Source organism: Oculina patagonica, chromosome 1 (assembly GCF_052425735.1).
Source record: "Oculina patagonica isolate OP01 chromosome 1, crgOcupat, whole genome shotgun sequence".
In the NCBI taxonomy this organism is placed as follows: Eukaryota; Metazoa; Cnidaria; class Anthozoa; order Scleractinia; family Oculinidae; genus Oculina; species Oculina patagonica.
In genome coordinates, this window is record NC_135758.1 from 12,860,523 (window position 1) to 12,873,581 (window position 13,059).

At 36.9% G+C, this 13,059-nt stretch overlaps 1 protein-coding gene across 2 annotated transcripts in view; it reads left to right on the top strand.

Annotated features, from left to right (window-relative positions):
* LOC144657297 (coiled-coil domain-containing protein 87-like) overlaps positions 1-13,059 on the top strand; it is a 34,295-nt gene that overhangs the window by 2,974 nt on the left and 18,262 nt on the right. For both annotated transcript variants that reach the window (XM_078517632.1, XM_078517639.1), the window contains exons 3-11: positions 3,599-3,648; positions 5,723-5,836; positions 8,462-8,533; positions 9,055-9,083; positions 9,215-9,282; positions 9,879-9,960; positions 10,293-10,428; positions 11,977-12,060; positions 12,610-12,697. In XM_078517632.1, the coding sequence (XP_078373758.1) occupies positions 3,599-3,648; positions 5,723-5,836; positions 8,462-8,533; positions 9,055-9,083; positions 9,215-9,282; positions 9,879-9,960; positions 10,293-10,428; positions 11,977-12,060; positions 12,610-12,697 (723 nt within the window). The remainder of the gene's footprint in view (positions 1-3,598; positions 3,649-5,722; positions 5,837-8,461; positions 8,534-9,054; positions 9,084-9,214; positions 9,283-9,878; positions 9,961-10,292; positions 10,429-11,976; positions 12,061-12,609; positions 12,698-13,059) is intronic.

Genomic DNA, 13,059 nt, shown 5'->3' on the forward strand with positions numbered 1-13,059 from the left:
AAACTTCAATGCAGAATCCTGAGGGGGGAGGGATGTATATTTTTGGGTGGGGGGTGAGCGGCTGGGACTTTAAAACCCTTGCCCTACATGTATACCAGACCATGTTCAGCTGTTTTCGCAACCCTATTCTAGACTAGATCCTGCAAATGCAAATGCCTGTATCATTTTTAGTGTCTTTAAGGTGGCTCAACTGGATTTTTTAGGGGTAACACCGCTCAAGTTTGATAATTAACTACGTCGCCATTAACAATGCTATCGAAAAACGATCACCACAGTTGTATTAGATAAAGATGAAATTTTTTTATGATCAGTGTTATATTGACATCAGAGTTGCCATAGCGACGAAATAACGTCATTACGTCTTTTACTTTCGCTCGTATTACTCGGCACCAAGAGATTTTTACGAAAATCGCTCAAAGGAGCTTGTACCAAACATAGCTGCCTCGATGTTGGCAAAGTTTGAACAAATTCTATGAGAGCGTTTTCGAAATATTTGGGGATGAAGTTTTCGGGGCAATAAAAACAGTCAAAAACATACTAACGAAAAAATGAGGTAATATCTAAAGAAAACGACGCGCCTGTGAATTGCAATTTCATCTTATGGTAGTTTGATTTCGTTTAAAATCGTGTGTAAAACAGTGGTGGGGATTGCTTTGGTCGATTGCGAGAAAAAAGAATTTGATGAGCATGCGTTCCGGTGCTCTTGTTGCCATTTTCGTTTATTAATTGGTCTATGCCTACAAAAGTGATAATAAATTAAAAACCGCTTGATGAATTTTTTTTAAAATTTGACAAACTCGAGGTTTGTCATCTATTGATAAAGCTTGCAAGTTTCAAGCTCATTGAAAACATTTAAGGCAGTAAAATTGGGCCTCCAATGTACTGATTTTTTCTCGCAGATTTCATGTTTAGAGAAAGTGCTTCCGAGCATAATTCATTACAACCAAAGTGCTTTCGTCAAAGGACGAAACATATTTGATGCTGTCCGCACCATTAACGACATCTTTGACTTCACCCAAATAAAAAACTATGATGCTATTCTGACTGCAATTGATTTTGAAAAAGCTTTCGATTCATTGAATTTGAATTTCTTATTTCATTCTTTAGAAGCGTTTGGTTTTGGTGATTCCCTTATTGCATGGATTAAGACTTTTTATAAGAATATATCGAGTTGCGTTTTTAATAATGGTTTTGCCACACCTTTTTTCCAACTTAAGGTATCAGCCACCCTTCAGGACCGTCCGCGCCCTGATCGCTCCAGCGCTTTTGTTTTTAATACAAACCCCTACAAACCACACATTTTCTGAAAGCTTAATAGTTCCAGATTATGAATTATTCCTTTAAAAATGACGAAAACTTAAAACAAACGCAAAATTGAGACGTTTTTGCGAAAGTATATGTCTGTGTAAATCAAGCTCCGGGCCCGCTGAAATAAGCGGAAGAAAACGAAAAACATAAACTCCATTGAGGAAGGAGGTTTGACAATGCCAGATATTGCATCTATGATTTCAACGCAGAGAATATTGTGTATCAAGAAATATTTGGACAACTACCCAGCAAGCTGGAAATTTTTTCTTAATTTCTATTTGAAGAACGTTGGGGGCAAGTTTTTGTTTCACTGTAACTTTGATTATAGAAAATTACCAGTTGCTGTTCCAGAGTTTTATAAAGAATGTATCCAAACCTGGTCCTCATTAAACGAAAACAATCCCAGTACAACAAAGGATGTTGCGAATCAGATCCTCTGGAATAATAGGTTTATTTGCATTGGCAAAAATTCAGTATATAACCGAAGGATAAGTAGTGTGGGTCTAAACAAGATTGGCGACCTTTACGACGGTGCAGGGTTGCTAGTTTTCAACATGGAGCCTCTGAGATCTATTCTATCCCCCAGCGACATGTATTTATTGATTAGTATGCTGGACGCCATGCCTCTGGTATGGCGGAACCTGTTAAATGGTAGTAAATCATCTATAGCGTATCTCACCTCTCCCTTCGAGCCTAATTCTTTTAATATAATTTACGAAAGTAATATAATCCCACTTGAAAACGTTCAGTCGAAATCGCTTTATAATAAATTCGTCTCAAAAGTTTGCACAAAACCTACTGCTAGGAAGAAATATGAAGAAAGCTTTAACACCGAAGAGTCTCAATTAGAATGGAACAAAATTTATCTAACACCTATAAGAGCAACACTAAGCACAAAACTGCGGGAATTTCAGTATAAGATACTTAATAGAATCTTATATACAAATGACATGCTCTTTAAGTTTAAGAAAATTGAATCTCCTCTATGTCATTTCTGCGAAAATGATATAGAAACCATAGAACATTTTCTTTTCCTCTGCCCGAGAGTTCAAGTTTTTTGGAGTGAAGTATGCTCTACTTTCGGAGAAAAACTGAAGTGGAGCAGACCTCTACACATAAAAGATATCTTTTTCGGAAACCAAGACGTAAAAACTCACAATAACTTGACAAATTACATTATCCTGGAAAGCAAATACTTTCTGTATCGTTGTAAACTAAACAAAACTGCATTATCTATTCTGCTTTTAACAGAAAAAATTAAGAATACATATTATATAGAACGTTCTATTGCGAGAGAAAATAATAAAGTTGGTTTTCATTATGAAAAGTGGGAACCTCTACTCCCACTTATCTCTCCTTGATAAGTTGTTGTCACTATTTTTTAAATTATCCTGCAAATTACATATCAGACTGCTGTAATATACCTAAGTTGTTGGCCTTTGTAAACCCTGTTATTTTGTAACCTGTCACTTTGTAATTTAAATTAGCTATGTTAAATTGTATGTTCTGTAAACTCGAAAATTTGTAACCTTTTTTTTTTTTCCGTAAATAACTGTATTTTCCTTTTTTTGTGCTGTACATTTCTTTTTTTGCTGTAATTTTATGTAGTAAAACAATAAACAAACAAAATACAAAAAAAAAAAAAAAAAAAAAAAACCTCTGATGTCAATATAACACAGATCATAAAAAAATTTCATCTTTATCTAATACAACTGTGGTGATCGTTTTTCGATAGCATTGTTAATGGCGACGTAGTTAATTCTCAAACTTGAGCAGTGTTACCCCTAAAAAATCCAGTTGAGCCACCTTAATGCAGAACTATCTGTCGACAACATTGCCTTGATCATTTTTTAATGTCTATTCCTATTCTAGACTTTATTCTTCAAACCACTGATCAGTTTCCCAGCAAATGATACCCTTTTCTATACCCTATCCCAGACTACATGTAACTACTTGAAGACCATACCCTTCGCAGTGGTACATACCCAATATAGCTTATATATGAAAGCCCCCCCCCCCCCCCGCCCTGAGCGGCAGAATACACCCAGTACATTCAAGGGTTAAATCCATCTTCTTTTATCATACAGAATACATTAGGCTTTCCAGAACTAGAAGTATTATAGGGGGAGATAAAAATGTGTCAACTGCATGTGACTGTATGTTTGGTTTAATTTTTTTGGTGTAAAATTGTTCAAACTGGTTTGATATCTACACATACATGCATTTTCCAGCTACATGTAGTGGTCTTAATAATCAACTGACCATACAATTGACAATCTTCATTCTTTAGATACTGGCAATGAAAATCCTGAAGTTGAGAGACCACTGACCCCTATTGAGGTAATAGAAGTACTAGTACTAACAATACATTTGCAGTTAGTATATCCAATAGATGCTTAATAGTTGACCTTATTTCCTGTATTAATTTTTATTGTATAAAACCAGCAAACGATAGCTGAACCTCAACTAATTAATCCACTGACACCTGTACTGGTCGTAACCAGCCCTGACGAGCATTGGCCTTTGTTCTGCTTTTGAATTCCTTACCGTTGACCAGAAAAGACATCACTTACATTTATAATCAAGATCTGCCTGTATACATGTATATCAAGTGGCATTTTAGCCTGCGTGGCTGGCGTTCAAAGGGGAAGGAGAAGGGGAGTTCGGGCGTGAGGTGTGAGGAGAGAGCGCGAAGCGCGATCGGAGAAGGGAGAAGGGGAACGCCTGCCCTGATGCCATTGTTTTTTTCATACCGCCCCCAAAGTACTTGTCATCTGCTTGCCCTCTGTTTTACGTCTGGCTGTCAAAATTATCCAATCTGATTGGTGCCGATTTTCGTGTGAAATAAAACCCTTCACCGTTCAAATTGTCTATCTAATTTCTTTTCTTCTCGTCTTCTTGTCAGAAATATGGCAAAACAAAATCTTTTCATGCTAGATCATCTCAGATAATATATCTTCCTTGCACCCTTCAACTGCGGATTTGTTACGAAAGTTGCCGTTCTGAGACTGAAAGAACGTTTATTTCACATTCAATCAAGCAGCGTTTCCGGTGTTGGAGTTTATGGCGTCGGGTTGCAACCGGCCGTGACCAAAACAACTTTATAATTCACAGCGTGTAGCGCTTACCGGCTGCTATAACTTTTTATAATTTCTTCGCAAATTCAGTAGTTTGATACCAAATCCTACAACGGCCGATTTCTTTCAAAGAATCAACCGCTTCGCAGAGAAATCGCTCATAACATTCGCCATTGGATTCATCTGCATTGAATGTAAGTTGTGAACAGACCACAGCAATCAAATTAATCGATTTAATGACATACATCTGACTGATCAGAACAATCAATTTTCACACTCTATAAATTCTGACCAATCACGATTTTTGCGTCCAGAATCTGGACGTAAAAAAACGACAAAAACAATAGCGTCCCGGCAGGCGTTCCCCTTCCACCCTTCCCCGATCGCGCTTCACGCTCTCTCCTCGCACCTCGCGCTTCGCGCTCGAACTCCCCTTCTCCTTCCCCTTTGAACGCCGTCCACGCAGGCTAGTGGCATTTTGAGTAGGTTGAAGCTGTTTAGCTCATACATGTAACTGACCACAAAATTAATGTCAAAAATGTCCAAAAAAAATTTTTTTTTTTTTGGAAAATCTCCAGGTGTTAATAATAGCAAGAAAAATAACTCAGGCAAACATGAATGGTTCCCCAGCGAACACTTCCAGTAATAAAAGTGACTTCTTTTCTAAAATACCAAAATTTTGCAAGTAAAATTGCTGTCTAGTCAAAATCACTCATACGCCACCAGTTCTTGTCCACCTTTCAACCTAATATGGCAATAAAGTTTGTTCCACCTTTCAACCTAATATGGCAATAAAGTTTGTTCTTACATTAAGACATTTTATTTCTCGCATTCGATGTTTGCAAGTAACTATCAGTTTACTGTGACACTGCTAGTATTGAAACAAGGAAATTGCACAGGGCTCATGAGAAAACTAATTGTCTGAATTACAAAACGTTTTCTTGAAGAAAGCGTTTTTGGGTTTATGGATGCATTCGTGCACCACTCACAACACCACACTAACAGCACATGATTTTGAGGGAACCCACATACATGAGATGCTAGTGGTGATATGGCCTGTTCCAGGCTCTGGATTGGTGACAAATAAAAATCAAGGTGACTGAGGACCAAAAGCGGACCCCAGCAACCAAAGCTGCTCACAGCTACATATAAAAATGCCGGGAAGTTAATAATGAGGACTACCATGCAACTATAATGTGTAGAACTTTAGCAACATTTGAAAATGTTGATAGACACTGGGATACATATAATTTGCACATGGTGAATGCAATACACACATTAAGTTAATTGTATCAAACAAATGTCTCATTTAACCAAGTTAACATCTGTGTAAGTAGGATGCTGTTAAATGTCCTCCATCATCATTCAGTGCTTTAGCCAAGCTTGTACATCCCAGGCTAACACCAAAGGAGGGAATAATTGGTCTGTCTGTGAATGATCAGCAACAGTTGGTGAGTACATAAAGAACAATAATTTACACTAAGTGTATGTAAGGTCATCAGATGTGTTAAGTGTCCATGTGCATTTGAATGAGCTTAGATGTGTTTTAAGGGGAGTGAACCTCAGCTACAGGCTTAGGTTTATGCTGATCCACCCAAGAAGAAAAGCCTTTGAGGTGAATTCCAGCCATATCATATCTGTAAACTTGGTTAAGCTTGACACTCAAGAAACATGCCTGCTTCACATGATGGTGTTTAAAGATTGACACTCGGCAGGGGGGGGGGGGGGGCACTCCCATATATGAGCTATGTAGGTATGTGCTGCTGTGAAGGCGGCAGTTTAGTCTGGGATGGGGTATAGAAATCAGCAAGTTTTGGTTTAGAATAGGGTATCATTCACGGGGAATGATCAGTGGAATGAAGAATTAAGTTCAAAATAGGAATAGAAACTGGGAAGAAAAAGAGGCCTTCGTAAACGTAAATAAAATCATTGCAGCAACATTGCTGACAAATGGTTTTCCATTAGAAACACTACTAGTGATGCAGTTCTAAAAGAAAGCAAGTCTTGGATAGGGCAGAGATTTCCGGTGTATAGAGTTGCAAAATCAGCTAAACATGGTCTGGTATAGGGTAATGGTTTTAGAGTCCCAGCGGCGCACCACCATCCAAAAAATACAGAGTGCCCCCCCTTCGGTATTGACAGAGGCATTATTATTACACTTCACTATTTAAACATGTATAAGCAAAGTTGGATCTTACTCTATTCTACGAACATTATCATCCATTATCAAAACTAATGTGAATTAGTATTGGTAATCAAATGGTGACGAGTGAAATTAGGAAATAATTTCACTTGCATTTTGTCAAAATGCTAATAATTTCCTGAGCCTTAAATTATTTCCTAATTTCACGAGTATACCATTTTTTTTTTACATTTTAATATCATAGGTGACAAATTACGCTTACAATCGTAAGTTTTTGACTGGTATATTGCATCGCGAACTCCGAGCTTTGAAAAGTTGAAAGCATACATTTTGCTCAAGTTCGCAACTTTTTTAGTCTTTGAAGAAAACCTTTTAGAGATTCCTTTTTGCTGTTGACCAAAAGTTTCAAAGATGCAACTGTCAATTATTTCTCACATTATGACCATAGTTCGTCTTGAATGAACTGAAAACGGTGCCCGTGTAAACGCTCAAAAATCCGCTCGATGCCATTTATATGTAATTGGCTTAAGTCTTGAAGTCGTTTTGACGTTTTGAAATATAAAATATCATCAAAAGTTTTATTACATGGCCAAGGCTAGCTGGCTATAAAGATGAAATTCAAGCGTAAATGTACAAAGTTTAAGCTTTAAAACACCTTTTATTATGGACGCCATCTTGCCGCTAACTACGTTGCCATGGCAATTTTATGATTTCACATGTGAAATATAAATTAACGTTAAAATTTCACGCCAAAATTAAGGAGTAATTTGTCACCTATGATATTAATAATGATCAGTGCTCGAAATTAGAAAAAAATCCAGGTTGTCCTTATGGCAAATGCTGGATAACCTAAACCCTGAGTTTGGTTGCCCTGCTGAGGGCTTGGTTGTCCGTATTAAGTGTTGTATTTTTTTGTTACAATTTTTGTTCTCAGGTCATGAGACGATAACATTATTTTACAATTCACACGGTGTGAAACTGCTCATCCTAAACAAAACTGCAGAATTCTCTTATAGTAAATGAACACAACACTTTCACTTACTTTTAACGTTAATGAAAATACTCCTTTGTACTTTCAGAAGCGATATAGTCATTTTACAAATCCTTACACACGCAAAAACACACCAAACTCAAAACAGCTAAAATATAAATTATTCCCAGACAACAGCCAGACAAGATGCGTCTCAGTTACACGTGGATCACAAATCTGTTCGCTTAATAAAGCCAAAAATTCTGAACTTTAGTTTGAAATATGAAAGAAACTTGAATTAAACTTTGCTCAGAATTAAATTTCACTTAAGATAAAGGCAAGAAATGCATTTCAAAGCGCCAAGATATTTTGAATTTTGAAGTCATGCAAATCTGCATGCGTAATTAACTAGTCACTTTCAACACGCGTCAAAATATTTCAACAAGGTCTGTACGTGTTTAAGACAACACGGCAAGCTTATCTCGGCTTATTGCACTCGACAAACGTCCAATTAACTGTTTCAACCTTTGCTTTCCTTTTCCTAAGAATTGTGATGGATTCCATCGATTAGAAGAGAGCTATTTTCATGTTTAAACTTACATTTTCTTTGGTTTATTCTGTTGGGTGATCACGGAAATGTAAGTTCTTTGGTTGTCTGGCGGTTTTTTCTCGGGCAACCAGGCCTTAAAATTTCTAAAAAACTGGTTGCCCGAACGAACTTTTAGTCATCTCGGACGACCAGACAACCGCTAATTTCGAGCACTGCATTTAATGTAATAGTATTTTGTACATGTACACTCAGGTTCCATAGTATTAACATGTAGGATGTGAACATATAATAAATTATTATGATGTGTACAATGTAGAAGACATAATTGGCTATCTAGTTTATAAAAGAGTACCTAAAACCCACCACTGGCTGTAGTAATTTTTTGATGTATTGTTATGTATTTTTTTCCGTAGATTGGAATTCTCATGGGTGAGCTAAACAACATTTGGAGAGATGTTCAAAGAGGTCCTCCAGATCCATTTCTGGTAATTGATTACCAAACATATTCATTGCTATGCAGATAAACTTTGAAATAGGATAAAGACTTCCACCTATTTGATCAACAGAAGCCTGTCACTAACTTTTCACCCTGAGGTTTGACTTCAAAGCTGGTGCATAGCAGTGAAGATGATGGTAATACATGTACATGTAACATTAGATGACACATGCACATAGACAGTGTTGTCTGGGTCAGGATTAATTCTTACTTGAACTATGCTGTTTTTCTGAAAATCTTACCCATCCGTGTTACACTGATGCAAGTGCATACAAGGATACAAAAAAGAGTAAACCATGAAGTTAGTGATGCCACTGTACTTCTGTGTATAAGAAGCCACTAAAAGTAAAAGGCAAAGTTATGCATTGTTGTTTTAAAAAAATTGTCATGAGATTACTGACCTACATGTAAATTACCTGGTAACTGTATTTTATTAAATAAGTATTATTTGTTGCCTACCCTTATTTGGTTTAACTTATGTTGTCTTTTCTCTTCAATTTAATCTTATAGACAAGTCAACAGAACAGAGAATTGCAAAGGTAAAACTCATGTTTTACTAGTTCTGAATTTTCTTACTGTTGTACTATGTTCCCAAACGCATGATAGTAGTTACTCTAATGATGAGAACATTGATTAAGGTTGTGTACATCGTTGTATACCTTTTTTACAGGCGTCTAACAATTGAGATTGTGGTAATAACTCAAGGACTATTTGCCAAGTTCTTAGACAAAGCTCAGAGTAAGTGGAAATTTGGTTGATAGAGTGGTGCATTAAGTGTTACATTACACTTCAAAGGCCTACTTTTTAAAGTTCCCATATCAAATATCAGCTAGGATCACAGGGCTCGGCTACGGTAGCCAACTAGCCAAAGCTACTAAAATTTATTTTTGGCTACCAGGTTTAGCATTCCTACTAGCCTTTTGGCTGTGAACTCAGAATTTTTTTCTGAGTTCTTTCTCTCCACCCATCAATTCATCATTAGTTTATTTTGGTAATTTCAGTTTCCATAAACCAGTGAGTTCAAAGTATCAGCCCTAGGCTCATGTCTTTCCCCAGAATGTAATGCTAGTCTAAAAAGGCTGCTCAAACCCTTTGCCAGCTAGGTTATCTCAGTTATTTAGTTCATTGTATGCCACCATTATAAGCATGTGGTTGCTAAGAAAAATTGTGACAGAGTAAAGTATGGTGTATTTTGCCCTGCAAGACCACAATGAATGCCATTGACCTCTGGATCCAGTAATATACTAGGCCACCGTACTAGTGCAAAGTGAAAATTGGGGAATGTGTTATTTCAAATGTTATAACGGCATGTGATACTTTTTCATTTTTCAAAGAGCTGAACCAAAGAGGGGTGTTTAGTGGTCCTGCAAACCTTAGTCGGCTGAAAACACAACTGGCTTTGGAAGCAAATAAGAGGTGAGGTGAATGAACTATTTTTTCATTTACAGTCAAATCTCTAACTAGGATGTACACCTCTCCAAAGTTAAAATGGTCCGCCTATTACTTGCCTTAGCGAGTACCTTCTATTGACCGCTGAAAGAAAGTTGGAGCATTACAAAGGCCAAAAGGACAATAACAACTTTTCCACATTTTTTTTCTTTCCTTCCTGACTGAGCATATCGCCTCACTGGGATTCATATTCATTTGTTAGGGAGAAAAACGTACATTTGTTTGGTTACCTCAATATTTCAGTGTATACATGTGCCTATGTTAATGAATTAATTTTCTTATTGCTGTACATTTTGCAGTTTAAATGTTTTAAGCCTTAGACGCAACCTAGCTGCAGACATGAAACATCCCTTGGATACAAGTACAGTCTCCAGCAGATTCTCTTTTAGTAGGGCCATACAAGCGCCACCTCCAACGCTCTATAGACCACTTGTGGTAAGATCAGTGAAAATGCGTTGTTGCAAATGAGCTTGAAAAATTTGGGCAAAGACCGTTCCAGTAATATATGTTTAAGTGACAGTCATTTAAACCAAATTACTATATTTGTGTCATTTTTTTAATGACTGTTATTATCTGTTGGCTTGAAAATCATTGATAGTACAATTGTAGGTTCATCATTCTTGGAAGTTTAAAGTGCCTATGAAGTAAGAAAAATTGATGCTTATTTGAAAGACTAAAAATAAAGAAGAATGGCGTGACCGAAAATTCTTTTGAGAATCAAGATGATGAGTGATGACGTCAGTCCAAAGAAGACACAGAACCAAAATAAAGAGTATGAACTGATCGTAGTGACCTCCCAGGTGAAATGCCAACTATATGTAGCAGGCAACCCGCCATCCTCACCATCCCAGCACCCGTGGGACGGCGAACACACGACCCCCCCCCATGTGAGGGGAAGAGGAGAAATGCAGACGGGGGGGGAGAACAAGCGACCGCTGACCCCCCCAGAACAAAACCAAAACGAAAAAGGCAAAAAGCGCCATCGTTTGCTTGAAAACAGCAATTTTTACTCCAAGGCACTTAAGGTAAAAAAAGGTAGACATGCATTCATTTGAAAAGTATGGTATTCTAATTCATGATGACTTACAAATTATAATTTTGCATTTTTTTATGAAAAAGGATTTCATCGTTTTGTATCTGAATGTTAATCACTTAACCCTTTCAGTGCAAAATTTCTCAGAAACTGCGTTTTTTAACTGAAATTTTGGTGCTACGATCCTGAATTTCCCTTAATTTTGCTTGAAAAGCACTTTTACACCCTGCAGCAAGATTTTAATAAAGATTAGAACAATGAAAAATTGTGCAGTATTTCACTTTGGCGCATGCGCATAAGCCAAACTTTGGACTTGTTGTTTTTTTTTCTTTTTTGCGAAACTGTTCCCATTTTCTTCTTGCTACTTTTCCTTCCGTTTTTCTCGGCTTTTTTATTTCCACTCCTTTCTACTCTTCACATCCTTCCTTTAGACTAAAACGTTTTAATTAAATCATTGGTAAACTATGAAAAGAGGACCTCGATCAATTACAGGTGTTTTGGCCTGTTTAAACACCGATTTTGCAGCAAAAACTGATTGTGATTTTCTCGATTAGCTCTGTCAAGAGGTCAAACCAAGCTCTTTTAGTTGCTAATCACCAAAAACTGCTGACTTGCAAATTGGTGATGTCATACGTGGTTCATTGACTGCTCCTCCAAACGTTGACAGAAGTCGACTTGAGCACTAGAAGGGTTAAGCAAAAGTACCCAAGATTGCTTTTCACATCAATTTGTGCTTGTTTCACATTGCTTTTGCTCCATAAATCAGATTTCTATGGAAAGAAGCAAAATTTGAAGGAAACTTACCTTTCAATTAATTCAAGAATCCAGTGCAGGTAACAGAATGTGTGTCAAAGCTGGCTCAATGAATGCAGTTTCATGAAGAACTTCTTCTTCTCAATGTCGTCATTATCATAAAGTTTTTATTACCTTTGTGTTTTTTTTTATTTTAGACACGACAAGAAGACAGGAAGGGCAAAGTACATCTCACAAGAGCAGAGAAACAACAGCAATGGATAGATCGTGAATTGAGTGATGTACGATTCACCATGTAGAAAAAAAAACTATCGCTTATATACCAAAAATTAAAAAAAAGATACTCTGCAATATCTCTTAAGCTGTCGGATGTTTTATCAGACAATTTCTAAAGGGGATTGAGAGAGCTTGAAACGGTTTAAAGCAATACAGATTTTCGCATTCTAGTTTTCTTCTTATTTTATACAGATGTGCTTTCAGCTCAGATCTTAATTTTTTTTCCTCAAATTTCTTTCGTAACTTTTAGACATACTGTGCATTTTTTATTTTTCACATGTGGGCCTCTGTTGATAGCAGTTTTAACTGGCTTTTCTACTTATTACTTCAAACATTCACTTCTTCACTACTTTGAAAACGTGATATTTCTTAAGAAGTAAACAAGCAGTGAGCTTGGTCAGTCAGATGCTTTTGGCAATAGCAGGTCTATATCCTTTACCCTTGTGTTTTGTAGGCATTGCTTTGTATGCAAGGTAGTCAGCTAACTCATAGACTCAATTAATGTAAATAAAAATGCAAAGTCTTATTTTTTCTTTCTACTATTATCTTGGCAGCTTCAGAAAAAGATGCCGCATGTAGAGCCAGGGTTTTTTCAGACTGTTCTTCCTCATAATCTTCCTCTCGGGAGAAGGTCTGCATCAGGTAATAATGAAAATAACAGGTCACTACCAAGGTTCAGCTTAATATTACAACATTTTCTTGTTCGTTTTAGTCAATATTTGTTTGCCCTATAATGTGTTAAAAATGCCAATTGTAGAGGAGTTTCCTTTGCTCAGGCTTCCTTGGTGAATGTCATTCAAGGGTCTTCAAAGGTGTTCACAGTGACCTTTGGGGATCTTTATTTATAATCCCAAAGCTCTTGGAGGCAATTCTTCAAAACGATCTTCCAAGACCCTGCAAAGAGTCAACTCTAACACAGAATTTTAAAGGACCTTTAAGATCGTCCTATTAGTGCTTTAGAGATCGTAAGATTAACTCAAAGATCCGACAAGTTCTTTCACCAT